General features: G+C 50.7%; 1 protein-coding gene across 3 annotated transcripts in view; it reads left to right on the top strand.

Moving 5' to 3' along the window:
- Positions 1-13,384, top strand: part of GRID1 (glutamate ionotropic receptor delta type subunit 1) — a 680,463-nt gene that overhangs the window by 199,749 nt on the left and 467,330 nt on the right. For all 3 annotated transcript variants that reach the window (XM_043925576.1, XM_043925575.1, XM_043925577.1), the window contains exon 4: positions 7,063-7,268. In XM_043925576.1, coding sequence (XP_043781511.1) covers positions 7,063-7,268 — 206 coding nt within the window. The remainder of the gene's footprint in view (positions 1-7,062; positions 7,269-13,384) is intronic.

The following is a 13,384-nucleotide window of genomic DNA, read 5'->3' as shown; positions in this document are numbered from 1 at the left end:
GTGGAATTCTCCAGGCAAAATACTGGAGTGGGTAGCCATTCCCTTCTCCAGGGGATCTTCACAAGCCGGGGATTGAACCTGGGTCTCCTGCTTTGCAGGCAGATTCTTTACCATCCGAGCCACCAGGGAAGCCCAATGCAAGGGTGTGTTGTGTGTTAGTTGCTCAGTCGTGCCTGACTCTTTGTGACCTCATGGACTGCAGCCCACCAGGCTCCTCTGTCCATGAGATTTTCCAGGCAAGGATACTGGAGTGGGTTGCCATTTCCTTCTCCAGGGGATCTTCCCAACCCGGGTCTCCTGCACTGCAGGCAGATTCTTTACCTACTGAGCTACAAGGGAAGCCCCAGTAGGGCTCTGTAAATTTCAAATTGGGTGAATCTCAGCTGAGAGTGTGAGTGCACACATGGGGTATGTATATGTGTGTGTTGTGGTGTACTGGGTGTGTATGTGTGTGTGTTGTGGTGGTGTACTGGGTGTGTATATGTGTGTGTGGTAGTATACTGGGTGTGTATATGTGTGTGGTGGTGTACTGGGTGTGTATGTGTGTGTGTTGTGGTGGTGTACTGGGTGTGTATATGTGTGTGTTGTGGTGGTGTACTGGGTGTGTATGTGTGTGTGTTGTGGTGTGCTGGGTGTGTATGTGTGTGTGGAGGGTGTCCAGGGAAGGGCAAAGAGCTTCTTTTTCTGGAGTTTGGGTGTGTGGTTTCCGCTGGTGGAGGTAGGTGATAGTGATACAAAAGTAAAAATTTAAAAAAGTTGCTAAGACCAGAGAGTCTGTTATGTATCAGACTAAGATGTATGGAGTTTATTTATGTTCAATAATAAAGTCTCTCGAAGGTTTATTGTTTGTTTGTGATTGATGGCTTCTTTTGAGAATATTAATTTCTGGGAAACTTTAAAAGAAATGTATTATTCATGGAAAGTTTTAGAGGAGAGCTTTATCATGAGCAGATACGAACTCTGAAAACATCCTGGTGGACGGCACTGGCGGGGAGGACCGTAGGGTCGGGGGGACCTCCTAGGAGGCTGTGGCTGAAGTCCTGGGGAGGAAATGATGGTGCCAGAACCTGCGAAGGGGTCATGGAGATGGGCTTGTGATGGGATGTTTAGGAGGAGAGGAGAGCCCTTGGCTAACCTGGGTGTCTGGTACTGATGTTCTCTGAGCCTGGCTGATGGGTGGTACTAGAGGGAAGCTCAGGAATGTGGGGGTGTGAGCGGGAGTGCGTGAGGGGAAGGGGACTGAGAAAGAGGAAGGAGCAGAAGGAGTCCGAGAGTGTCTGGAGGCCCAGAGAGAAGAGAGAGGGCTTCAAGGTCAGGTGGTCACAGGCTGGTTGTTCTGGAGGACCCATGGAAAATGAAGAGAGAGAAGGGCTGCTGTTTCTTGATGGCTTTCGCAAGAGCTTTAGAGCACTGTGGTATGGGTGGTGGTGGGCAGAGAGGTGAGTGTTGGGACGTGCTGGTGGTTGCCTGCATTCTGGGCCCAGCATTTGGAAGCTGGTCTATGGAGGGGAGGAGGGATGGGGCAGGGGAGGAGGGATGGGGCAGGGGAGGCCCAGGGCTCTGGCTCTGTGCTCACCTCCTCCCCTGCTGGCGGCAGAGACTCCAGCTTCCTTCCCTGGCGACTCCACAGTTCCAGTCCTCCCTATGCCCAATCCCTATCATGGGGTGAGCAAGGTCCTTCTTCATTTTGTCCCACATGCTTCATTCTGGAGCTTTCCACGTGCTGTCTCTTCCGTCAGGAGTGTTCTTCCCCTGGAAGTTTCCAGGGCTGCCTCCCACCTTGACTCTCCCAGCAGTTTCCTGAAGCCCGATCTCTACTTTCTTCAGCGCTTGCACCACTGTTGGAAATTATCTACTTGACATGTTGTTTGTTTCCAGTCTGTCCTCCAGACCCTGAAATGTAAGTCCTTTGCCAGCAGGATGACCATGGGCTCGTTCATTCTTGTGCCCCAGCCCCTAGGAGAGGGATCAACACAGAGAAAGCTCTCTGTGAATGTTAGAGGGAAGAAGGGATGAATGAATGTCAATAGGATGACTTGCATTGGATGGACTTCTGGGGACCAGGTCCCTTGAGGGTAGGCCAGTGCAGCTGAGGTCCATCCTGGGGTGCTCACATCGAATTCCTCACAGGAATGCACTTGCCTCTGTTCCCTAAATTGCTTCCTTTCTCTGGGGAGCAGGGTGCCTGTCCTGGGAGCCTCTCCCTGTCATCCCTGTGGATGATGAGAATGCCCTTGTTCATGGTTCTTCCCCCGCCCAGCCACCTTGGAGAGCTGTTAGCCGTTTGCCTTCTCCTGCTCTTTCTGGGGCTGACATGAGGCCCTTGTGGCCCCATCATCTCCCTCGCTAGTGGAGATGGGTCTGGTTGGAGGAGCTGCACCAGTGACGGGGGACTGGGCTGGTCAGTCTGCAGAGAGAGGTCCCAGTGGAAGGGCCTGGGTCAAGGTCCAGACCTCTGTAGGGTCAAGGTCCAGACCTCCAGAGGGCTCCTGGGATGGTCATTCTGCTACCCTGAGAGCAGCCCCTTCTCTCCCCTTATCTAACTTCTTGGAGAATTCTCCCTTTTGGGGGAGCAGCAGTGGGCAGCTGACTTTCTTTGGGGATGGGGGTAAGGTGGCATTACAAACTCAGTCTTACAGGGAGGAACGGACTTCTGTTGGAGAAGCAGACTTCCTTAGCCCCATTCCTGGGGAACAGCAGGTAGGCGGCAAAGTTTGCTTATGCTCTTAACTGTCATTCTGCCCCCAGTCACCTTCCCAAGTGCAGCTGAATAAGACCTTCAGAGGCTGAGAGCTGACCTTTTCAGCCTAGTGGGAGCAGGCAGCTGTAGCCAGGGGCTGCGGTCCCGTGGGAGCGCTGCCTTCAACCTGCATCACTTATGCCAGGTATGAGGAGCCAGCCGCTGACAGGGAGCTTAAACTCTCCCTGATGGCTCGGCTCCGTCAGGGGCTGCCCAGACAGAAGGCAGAAGCACAGCAGCTGAGGGGCTGCGTGCAGGAGCGCTGTGGGCTGTGTTCTCTGGGTGTGCATGCCTCTGTGTGTACCTGTGGGTCCCAAGACAGTTGCTACCCCACATGGCACCTCCTATTCCCTGAGGAAATGAAGCAGTCTTGTGAGCTGAGATGATTTCGACAGGGGGACCTCAGGGAAGAGACTGGAGGGGACTTCTCGCCCAGCTTGTGAGAACTGGTTATGCTGGCACGATGCATGAGGATCCTGGACCCCTACCAGACTCATGGACCTGTGGGCGTACACACAGCCGTGCTGGAGCCCTCATTGCATATATGCTCATGTAAAGCATGGCTCTGCAGACGTGGCTGGTCTCTGCCACTTTAAAGACTTGCAGTGGCCTTGAAAGGTACCAGAAGTGGAGTGGGAGCTGGTAGATGGTGGATCTCAGAATACTACCTTCATGCGAGTCCCATCAGCTATGCTCAGATCTGGGTCAGAGCCAAGGCCATGGGCAGTGAGGACTGTAGGTGTCCAGGTGAAGGGACAGGGCTTCAGAAGCTGCCAGTGTCCTCCCAGGACTAGCTCACACTCAGTCTCCTGTGTGGGGAAGCTGTGTGTGGGGTGACTTTTCAAGATACAGGCCTTGCTCTTCCAGTGAACTTTTCATAAGGCGTATTAGATAAGATGCATCTGATGAACTTGGTTTATCAGTTAGTTATTGCTGAGAAGCAGACCATCCCTGGAATTAGTGGCTGTGTGTATTTGTGAGTGTGTGTGTTTGTATGTGTGTGTGAGTCTATAGATCAATCTATAGATCAACCTATAGATCAAAACTATAGGCAGTTTTGCTGTGGTCTCTCTCAGTTTAGTTCAGTTCAGTCACTCAGTTGTGTCCGACTCTTCTGGTCTCACTGGAGCATCTGAATTCAGCTGACATGTAGCCCGGGGTAGTTGCCTGGTCCACCTGATCCTTCTCCACATGTGTCTGCATCCCTCTGGAGGCTAGCAGAGGGCTCTTCTCCTGATGGTGGCAGAGTCTGAGAGTGGAAACAGAAATGCCCACTTACTCTAACCTCTGCTTGTACCAAGTAACGTGGTCTTATGAGTCAAAGCAGGTCATGTGGTTGAGTGTAGGGGCTGGAAGGGTTTTCAAAGTGACAGGGCAAGAAGCATGGTAATAGGGAGGCCTGAATGCAGCTTATCTCCTATGTTTGGACCATTGTTTACACTGCATTGGTTAAAAGACAGTTTTTCAGACAGACCTGCACTGGAACTTTCTGAGATGACCCGTCACATATGGTCTATATTTGTGCTATTCAATATGGTAACCACCATCCAGATGTGGCCATTGAGTATTTAAAATGTGGCTAGTGTCGCCAAGGAACTGAACGTGTGATTTTATTTAATTTTAATGAAATTAAGTTTAAATTTAAATAGCTACAGGTGGCTAGTAACAGCCCAGATTGAGGGGGGAACATCATGGATCATTTGGGCACAAGCTGTTGCGTGCCTGGCACGGGAGGCCACTGCTGATTTGAGCATGGGTGTTTGAGGGGTACTGAGATATTCACAAGCTTACCCTTAGCAGGTGTGAATTGTGCCATGTGCTCAGGAGAGGGAGGGGCCAGGGTTGATACTGGCCCTGAATTTTTCAAGTTGGGTGTTGCATTTCTTGAGCCATCTCTGCCCATTTGTCCTGCCACTGCCTCTGATGGGTGAAGAAGCTCTGAAGAACCTCTTCACACTTTTCTTTCTAAGGCGACAGATCTCTAGGGCCCCAAACAGGTTGATGGGGACTGCATAGTCTCTCTGGGGGTCCAAGGGGTATTGACAGTCTGGAGCCTGTGTGTTGGGAGCCCCTGGAGCTGGGGCAAATGTAAGCCACTGTGTGGTCCTCCATTGGTCACCTTTGGGGGAGTTCAGGGGCTTGGGGCAGAAGCCCATCCTGCTGCCTGGTACCTCTTCCTGTCTGATTCAGCGGGCAGAGGCACCCTGAGACCCTCGTGCTTTGTCAGGCAGGCATCTCTGGGCACAGGTTTGTGCTCCAGGGCCCAGGCTGATGAGGGACAATGCTGGCTGAGGTCATGGCTGGACTAGGACACATGAGCTTGAATGTCAGTCAAACATTTGCGATCTCTGGGGCTCTCATTTGGGGACTGCTGTGCCCTCCGATGGACCATTAGGAGGTCGGCTCTCTGTGCCTCCCAGAGTCAGGCCCCTGAGATACAAGCAGGTGGTAACTTCATGAACTGTGGTTCCTCACAGTCCTATGAAAATGATAGTCAGGGACTTTCATTCCCAGTTTACAGACGAAAACACTGAGGCACAAACTAGATGGATGGTTTGCCCAAGTGTTAAGGAACTGTACTAAATTGTAAGCATCTGAACCTGCAGCAGCTGCTCAGACCTATTCCAGGGCTTCCCCTCATGATGAGAAATAGGAACCCTGTGTGCCTTCCCCCCAGAACCCCAGTTAGGACTGCCATGGTGCTGTGGTCTCCTGCCTGTCACTGTACTTGGTTTTCCATGGCCATTTTTGTCATATCCAGCTAGGACTAGATGTACTATTGAGCCTGACCTCTTGGCAAGATGGGCAGTGAAGAGACCTCTGCTTGCATGATACAGCTTGCATGATGCCTGGCACATGTAGAATTCAAGAAAATTTGTGGAATAGGCATGAAGTGAAAGTTTGCAAAAGAAAGATTGGTTGGAAAAATAGTTGGGTTGAATTAACACTGTACACTTTGAATTTGGGTGACTGGCTGGGCCAGGGTGTGCTTAGGGAAGCCCATGGACAGCCCAGGTGCTGGAAGAGGACAGTTTGTGTGATTCAGGCTGGCCCAGAGTGTCCTCTGGAGGAGGTGGCTCATGGGCAGGGCCTGCCTTTGGGAGCTGGGATGCAGATATGGACCAGATGAAGGAAACATCCCAGGCTTGAAAAAGTGGTCTATGAACTGAGACTCTGGGCTGCAAGTGACAGAAATCCAGATCAAGTTGGCTCAGGTGGAAAAGGGTGTTCTTTGGCTCATGAACTGAAAGGTCCAGGAGAAGCAGGCTTCACAGATGGATGCAGAGGCTTAAATGACATCAGCAGGACTGTACCCTACTCTCGGACCTGCTTGCTGCGTCCATTTTTGGGCATATCACCTGTTGGAGAAGTCAGATGCTCATGCAGGGCTGCTGCTGAGAGATTTGGTCCTAATTAAAAAATATTCAGCAGCCCTGGCCATCACAAGAGTAAGTTTTCACCAATGAGCGACATAGCTGGGCCCCAAGCTCCTTCTGGACCTCTGCTCCCTGGTGATTTATTCCAGCTTCTCATGCTCCCCTCCTGCCCTGGGCTTTCATTCTGCCCTCTTGGTGACCACAGGGGAAAGAGCAGACCTGTCTCCCAGATGCTCCACCAAAATGCCAGGATGGTGCCCAGTCCAGGACCGTCCTGGACTACCTGCTCACCCCTGATCCAGTCAGGATGTGCAGTTCTCACTGGATTTGGGGGGCAGTCACTTCAGCTGGAAAAAGAGTGGATGGGGAGAGTTCATCTAGGAAAATCAAGTCCCTGGAACAAGATAGAGCTCCAGACCTCAGGGCTAGGGTGTGAGGGTACAGGGTGTTCAATTATAAGATTGGGGCAGGGACTGAGATTGGAACCACGCAAGGCCAGGTCAGTCAGTGGACTTAACTCCTCACTGAGGGTCAAGGAGTCACAGTCCTGGGGAGCAGAGCCAGGTGGAGGGATTGGGGTCGAGGGTTAGGGACCACCACCACATATAGCAACCAGGACAGAACTGCCAGAACTTTCACTCCTGTTGGATGAAAAAAATAGGGAGAGAAAAGGAATTTCTCATGCAGGACACTTTTTGGCCCCAGAACCTGTTTGATGGCAGGAAGTGCTCCCTGCGGTGGGAGATACTTACCCTGGGGCTGGATGCTGGTACAGGATGTTGGCACCAAATAGATGTCCTGCATTCCTTTGGTCATTGGTCCATGGAGGCAGACTTGAGTCCTTGTGCAAGGCTTGTATGGGGGGTAGCTCTGCTGTTAGACACACTCCAAGGTCTTTTCCTGCTTAAAGATGGTTCTCTCCCCCTCCTCTTCTCCACTGCTCAGATATCCGCGGGCTCCAAAGCTTTTTGGACCAGGCTTCGAGGCTGGGCCTTGACGTCTCTTTACAAAAGGTGGACAAGAACATTAGCCACGTGTTCACCAGCCTCTTCACCACGATGAAGACGGAGGAACTGAACCGCTATCGAGACACGCTACGCCGTGCCATCCTGCTGCTGAGCCCGCAGGGGGCGCACTCCTTCATCAACGAGGTATGTGATGGGGCCCGGGGCCCCAGGAGCTCTGCCCAGGGCTTCCTGCGGGGTGACTCAGGTGGGCTGCAGGTGCTGTCTGCTCGGGCACGGCTGAAAGGGATATGGGAACCCCTGGATGCTGGGCCCACAGCTCATACCCCAAAGCGGGGAGACCCCAGCACAACTTGGCTCCCAACTGGTCCCTGACAAGTGATGCAATGCCTGCCCAGATGCTGAGAGGCTTGGGGCAGCTAGTGGGAAGCCTGCTTATAAGTCACTGCCAGGGATTTCTGTGGCAAAACTCAGGCCTTTGTTTGTTGCTGATTGTTTCCTTTTAAGTTTCCTCTCTTTGTTGACAGGCATAAGCCTCTAGGGATAAAACAGATTTCCAGCTCTCTGCAGAGGTGGGCTGCTCTTCTTGGGGATGTGTTCACACCTGGAGGAGGTGTCGTTTGCATATGCTTGCACATGTGCTTATTTTTTTGGTGCCTGGGATAATCAATGATTTTTTTTTTTCTAAACACCTCTCTGAGGGGTTAGGACCTTCTGATGAAAACAGGGCCCGCAAGTGTTTGTGAACAGATAACTAGAAATACCCTGTGAGCCAATTGATTGGTGGGACCTGGTGATCTAAAGGCAAAGAAGTGACAGTCTGGAGTTGGACTCCTGCCTCTCTGTCCTGGGTGGGTTTCAGGGCCGCAGGCTAGCAGCAGCAGTGGACTGAAGGAATCAGGGTACTGCTGAATGCTTCCTGTAGCTTTCTTTCTAACCCCAGTCACTTTGTTGGCCCTCTCTGATTGAATGTAAAATGAAGTGAATGGCAGAATTATACTAATTCCACTTGATGTCCCTTGCTCGCTTCTTCTGCTTTCCCCTCTAATTAATTATTACTCAAAATGCTACCTCATGCATCAGGAGCCAGCACGAAGCCCACTGCTGGAGAACTTAAAATTCGGGAATGCTTAATTTCATGCAGTTGGCCGGCCGCCATGCTGCTTTGGGCTAATCAGGCCCTGGATCACGCTGGTGGTCAGCCAGACTGTGAGGTCTGGGCAGCGTTCGGCCTTTTCACCAGAACACATTTCCCTGTATGAAGTGACTCAGGCCAGTCATGGGCAGGCGAGGATTAGCGGCACTAATGTGTTCGAGGCTTTCTCAGAATGTTCCTACCAGTGTCCTGGCCAGCGTCTGCTCCTAGGAAAGCTTTTCCCCTTGCTGAATTCTGTCCACTCTCGGAGTCTGCTCTGGGCTGGTGTCTGCTAGTGGCATCAGGCTCCACCCCTCCCTCTTCTCACCAATCCCTTGCCTCTTCTCCCTGCTTGCAAGTAGGAAAAACATTGGTTTTGGAGGTAAGCGACTTTGGAGTCAAGTCCAACTCCCCCCTCTGACTCTTTGTGTGACCCTGAGTGATTTGTTTCACCCCTGTAACTTCAGTGTCTTTATCAGAAAGTAGGGATGGAGGGGGTGACGGGCACAGGGCTTCTCAAGAAGCATCAGTACTCATACACTGTTCACATTCATCATTTTCCTTCCAGAGGAATTCAGCTCCCCACTCTCTTTCTAAGCCCTACAAGGATTTACCACAGAACCAAGACGGGCCTAATGATACTATTTCCAAGTGGTTAATCATGCAAACTCCTGCAGGGTTGGATGCACATGACTTGGCTTTGTCCGATTGCCTTCTTGATCCCCCAGACCTTGTTTGCAAAGCCTTTACTTTGCTGGGTGTGCAGAGCTGGGGTTGTCCGGAGAGTGGCTGCTCTTAATATTGGGCAAGAATGACAAGGAGGGAGAGATGGCAGGAGTCAGTGGGGGTAGGACAGCACCTGGGCTTCATGGCCTCCAGCTCCAGCCCCTCAGAATCTTGGTCTCTGGTCCCATATACCTGCTATCAGGAGGAGGGATTGCCATCATTTCCTGGGTGCCCACCACAGCCTGGCCTTTTGTGTGCCATCTCTAATCCTCACACTTTGAAAATGAGGCAACTGGAGCTGAAGAAGTTAAATGACTTGCTTAAAGTCATGCAAGCAGCTACCAGTGTTTAAACAGGACTCAAGTCCAGACTGACCCACTCCGAAGCCCCTATATGCCATGTTGCTGTGTTTGACTATAGGCACATCTCGCCTCATTACGCTTCCCAGATATTGTGTTTTTTACCAATTGAAGGTTTGGGGCAATCCTGCACTGTGAGATGATAGTATCTTTTAGCAATGAAGTATCTTTTAATTAGAGTATATACATTGTGTTTTTAGACAGAATGCTATTGCATACAATAGACTACAGTATGGTGTAAACATAACTTTTATATATATGAGGAAAAAAAATTTGTGTGACTCACTTTATTGCACTATTTGCTTTATTGGGGTGATCTGGAACCGAATCCACACTATCTCAGAGGTCTGCCCATATGGAAAATACAAGCATAGAAATTATTGTATTGGGTAAAACACGGCTGTGCTGGTTTCATGTGGGAAGGTATAATTCAGTTGCCTCTGTCCGGGTCTGGTGAAAGTTTTGAGGATGCTTATGCTCAAAGAATTTTAGTGCATCTCCTAAGTGTGGTAGGGGAAAGAATCTGGACTGTGGAGGTGAATGTGACCTGAATGGCTGGCTAGCTTATCAGGTCCCTTAAGAGAGACTTGACGATGCCAATCCTGGAACAAAACCTTTATTCACTGCTCCCAGGCATTGCTTGGGCTTTTCAAGCAGAGTAAGCCAGCCTCTTCTTTGTGGTGACAAGGACAGTGGATGTCCACAAGGGTGGCCCACTGCCAGGGCATGTCCTGAATTTTACAAAAGATAAAACGTTGGTGTGGGGAAGTAAATGGCCTCACCACCCCCACACTGTTGATGATGTGTTGTTATCAGACAATCAGGTGTGGACCAGTTACAGTGGGGGTGGGTGATGTGGCCCGCCCAATTGTAACTCCTTCCTTTCCCTGCTCAAATAGCCTGGCTGCTGGCAGTAAGGGAGAACAGGGTTCTGCTTGACTCTTTCACATTTTGCTACATGTGAATCTGTGGGGTGGACTCGCACTTTCACTGTCATAAAGGTCAAATTCTACATGACATGGACATGGCTGTCCGGAACCTGCCAGGCTGTTCATGTGCTATGCCGGGAGCCACTTCCCTGTCCAGCGTCCAGGCACACTCAGTCCCTGCGAGGAGTTTGGCCTGGGAGCCCATGCGTTGCTGGCCCATCTGTGATCCCACTTTTCAAGGGGCTACCTTGACCAGGGTTTGTGAGCTTGGTGAATCTAGCCTTGGGGGTGGGTGAGTCAAGTGAAGTGTTGCAGGCCAAGGCACTGGGGTCTGCTTGTGGGGCCCTGTGGGCTCATGTAACAGGCCCTGATGGCTTGAGTGGTAAAGAATCTGCCTGCAGTGCAGGAGACCGGAGACATGGGTTGGATCCCTGGGTCAGGAAGATGCCCTGAAAGAGGGCATGGCAACCCACTCCAGTATTCGCCTGAAAAATGCCATGGACGGAGGAGCCTGGTGGGGTGCAGTCCAGGGGGCCGGGCCACAAAGAGTCAGACATGACTAGGCACACACACATCTTGTTTCCCTCGGCTTTTATCTCTCAGTGCTGTATCCACATTATCTCCTCTGAGATCTTTTTTTTAAAAAATCAGTCTTTAACAATTACCGCATCAGTGCATTATCTTTAAAAGGATCGCCTTGGGGAGACTGGACTCAGGGCTGACAGAACTCTGGCCTCCCAGTTCCAGACCTGGAGACCCCTGTGAGGCTACCCTGGGTGGGCAGTGAGGATACAGGCCATGGAGGGAAGCTTTCTGTGGCCTCAGCACTGGGGCTCCCTTAGTGAGTGGAGGTGGCACTTTCCAATCATCCCTAATTGGGACTGAGTTGGACTCCTTGGGAGCCTCAGTTCTTCTCTGGACCATTGCCTGCTAAGCAGGGATTCTGGAGGATGGTGACAGCAATCTCTGGTGCTATAGTCAATGTAACCTGTCAGCCCAAACCACCAGCCAGGGAAGGCTGTGGCAGTCCTGAAGTAATCAAGGTGACAGCTGAGAGGGGCTGAGGGTAGGGATCTTGTTCCTGGCCGCTGGAGCCCTCCCCTCTGCTCAGAAGTTCCTTCTTTGTCTCTCTCTGTTTCACAAACAGATGAAATATTTTAATAGCTTTCATTTCATTCATTTGTGAAATCCCTCAAAGTGGTATTTTGATTAGAGTTGTATTGGATTTATAGATTAATTTTGGGAGAAATAGTAACTTTACAATACTTCTTATTCAGTAACATGTGTTTCTTCATTTTTTAAAGCTTTCCTTAATGTCCTTCAGTGAGCTTTTGTAGTTTAAGTTCAGTTTGTGTACTTATTAAAATGTATGTTTCACAGTGTAAAATGTTTGAAAATGCCTGGAATAAGGAGTTAATTAGGAGTTAAAAGAGCACATTTAGTTTATATACAAAGGCGTAATAATTCCATGATCCTGGACCTATTAATTTTTTGTATATTGCTTTCTTTCTATTGCAGACTTATGTTTAGGAAAGGAGTTCCTTCTTCCATTTGTCTAGCATTTAATGAGTCTGAGTGCTCGGCCAAGTTCTGTATGTGTTAGTCACTCAGTCATGTCTGATTCTTTGCAACCCCGTGGATTGTAGCCCGCCAGGCTCTTCTGTCCATGGAGTTCTCCAGGCAAGAATACTGGAATTGGTTAACATTCCCTTTTCCAGGCCAGGTTCTGCGGTGGGTGCTCAAGCAACTGTCTCTGCCCTCATGGGTCCCCCAGCTTGGTGGGGAGGACAGAGGTGTTAACAGCTCCCTTTACCTATAAAAAGCAGAGCTGTGACCAGGATCTGTGAGAGCACTGAGGTTGGAGCTATGCCTTCTGGTCCAGGAGAAGTGGAGTGGTCAGGGGGCCAGGGCCTCCCTGGAGTAAGTGACACTGGATCTGGATCTCTAGGAATGAAATTTCATTGGCTTCATGGTCAAGGTGGGGCTGGAGACAGGGGTCTGGAGAGCCCCAGTGTCTTCAGGATCACATGTGTGGTGTGGTTGCAGCAGTGGGTGTGTTGGGCAGGGAGTGATGAGGCTGAGGCTGAGATGGCAACAGGAAGGGACTCCCTAGTCCAGGGGTGGGAAATCCAAACTTCAGGACTGGTTTGTTCTTGGGGTCCTTTCCAGGGTTTTCAAGGTCAGTAGTCTGTAGGGGCCTCTATAACCTTAGTCCCTGTTCTGTTGGGGGATATGAATGTCTTACTGTTATTTCTTCTCCAGGTCAGGTTTGATGCAGAGCACTCCAGTCCACAGTCCATTTTGGCCCTGGGCTTCATCTCATCTTCTTGGAGGAGATTCTATCCATCCATGTGTCAGTATCCGTGTGTCCATCTGTCCGTCCACCTGTCCATGCATCCGTGAGTCCTTCCATCCATCTGTCCATCTATCCACACAACCATCCATCCATCCAGTACAGACTGGGTGTCTGCTATGGACCAGGAACCATATCAAGTACTAGCTGGGAACACAGTGGTGGTACCTTTTCCTGGAGACCTGCCATAGCTCACACATTGTGGCTACATTGTGGCAGTGGTCCTGCTGGGCATGTGCTTTGGTGACTGAGAGGGGGCACCTCAGGGCTCCTGTCCACCAGGGCCTCCTCTGGGTGTGTGTGGGTGACTCCAGGACTTTGTCCTTCCAGCTGTCATCCGTCGTTTCTCTGCTTCTGTTTGTAACTGTACGGGGGCTCCCTCTTTCCTTCTGTATCCTCTTTCTTTCTCTCCTCTCCCTCCCCGTCTCTTTTGTTTTACTGGGAAAAGTAGAAAAATTAAGCTCTCTTAAGCATTTATGGAGAAGAATTGCCGCTGCTTGCTCACAGTTCGCGAGGCAGGCACTGTACCCTGTCCACGCCCTGCCATCCAAGCACCATCCAGCTCCGTGGGGCCTGTTCTTCCCACTCCTCAAGGGCAGGGATGGAATGTGTCCACTGTTTTATCTTCCAAGAGCAGCACAAGATTTGACCCACAGTGGCTGTTGAGGGAATGAATGAATGAATGGATATTTTATATTTCTTACCTTCAATGGAAAGCTGTGTTTTTTTTATGTGCCTCAGCTGCCTGTTTTGGGCTGGTCCTCAAGTCCTTGGCCAGCTCATCAGCAAGGGCTTTGATC

Source organism: Cervus elaphus, chromosome 15 (assembly GCF_910594005.1).
Source record: "Cervus elaphus chromosome 15, mCerEla1.1, whole genome shotgun sequence".
Taxonomy (NCBI): Eukaryota; Metazoa; Chordata; class Mammalia; order Artiodactyla; family Cervidae; genus Cervus; species Cervus elaphus.
The sequence above is the reverse complement of the archived record's forward strand: the minus strand, read 5'-3'. Positions and strand labels throughout refer to the sequence as shown.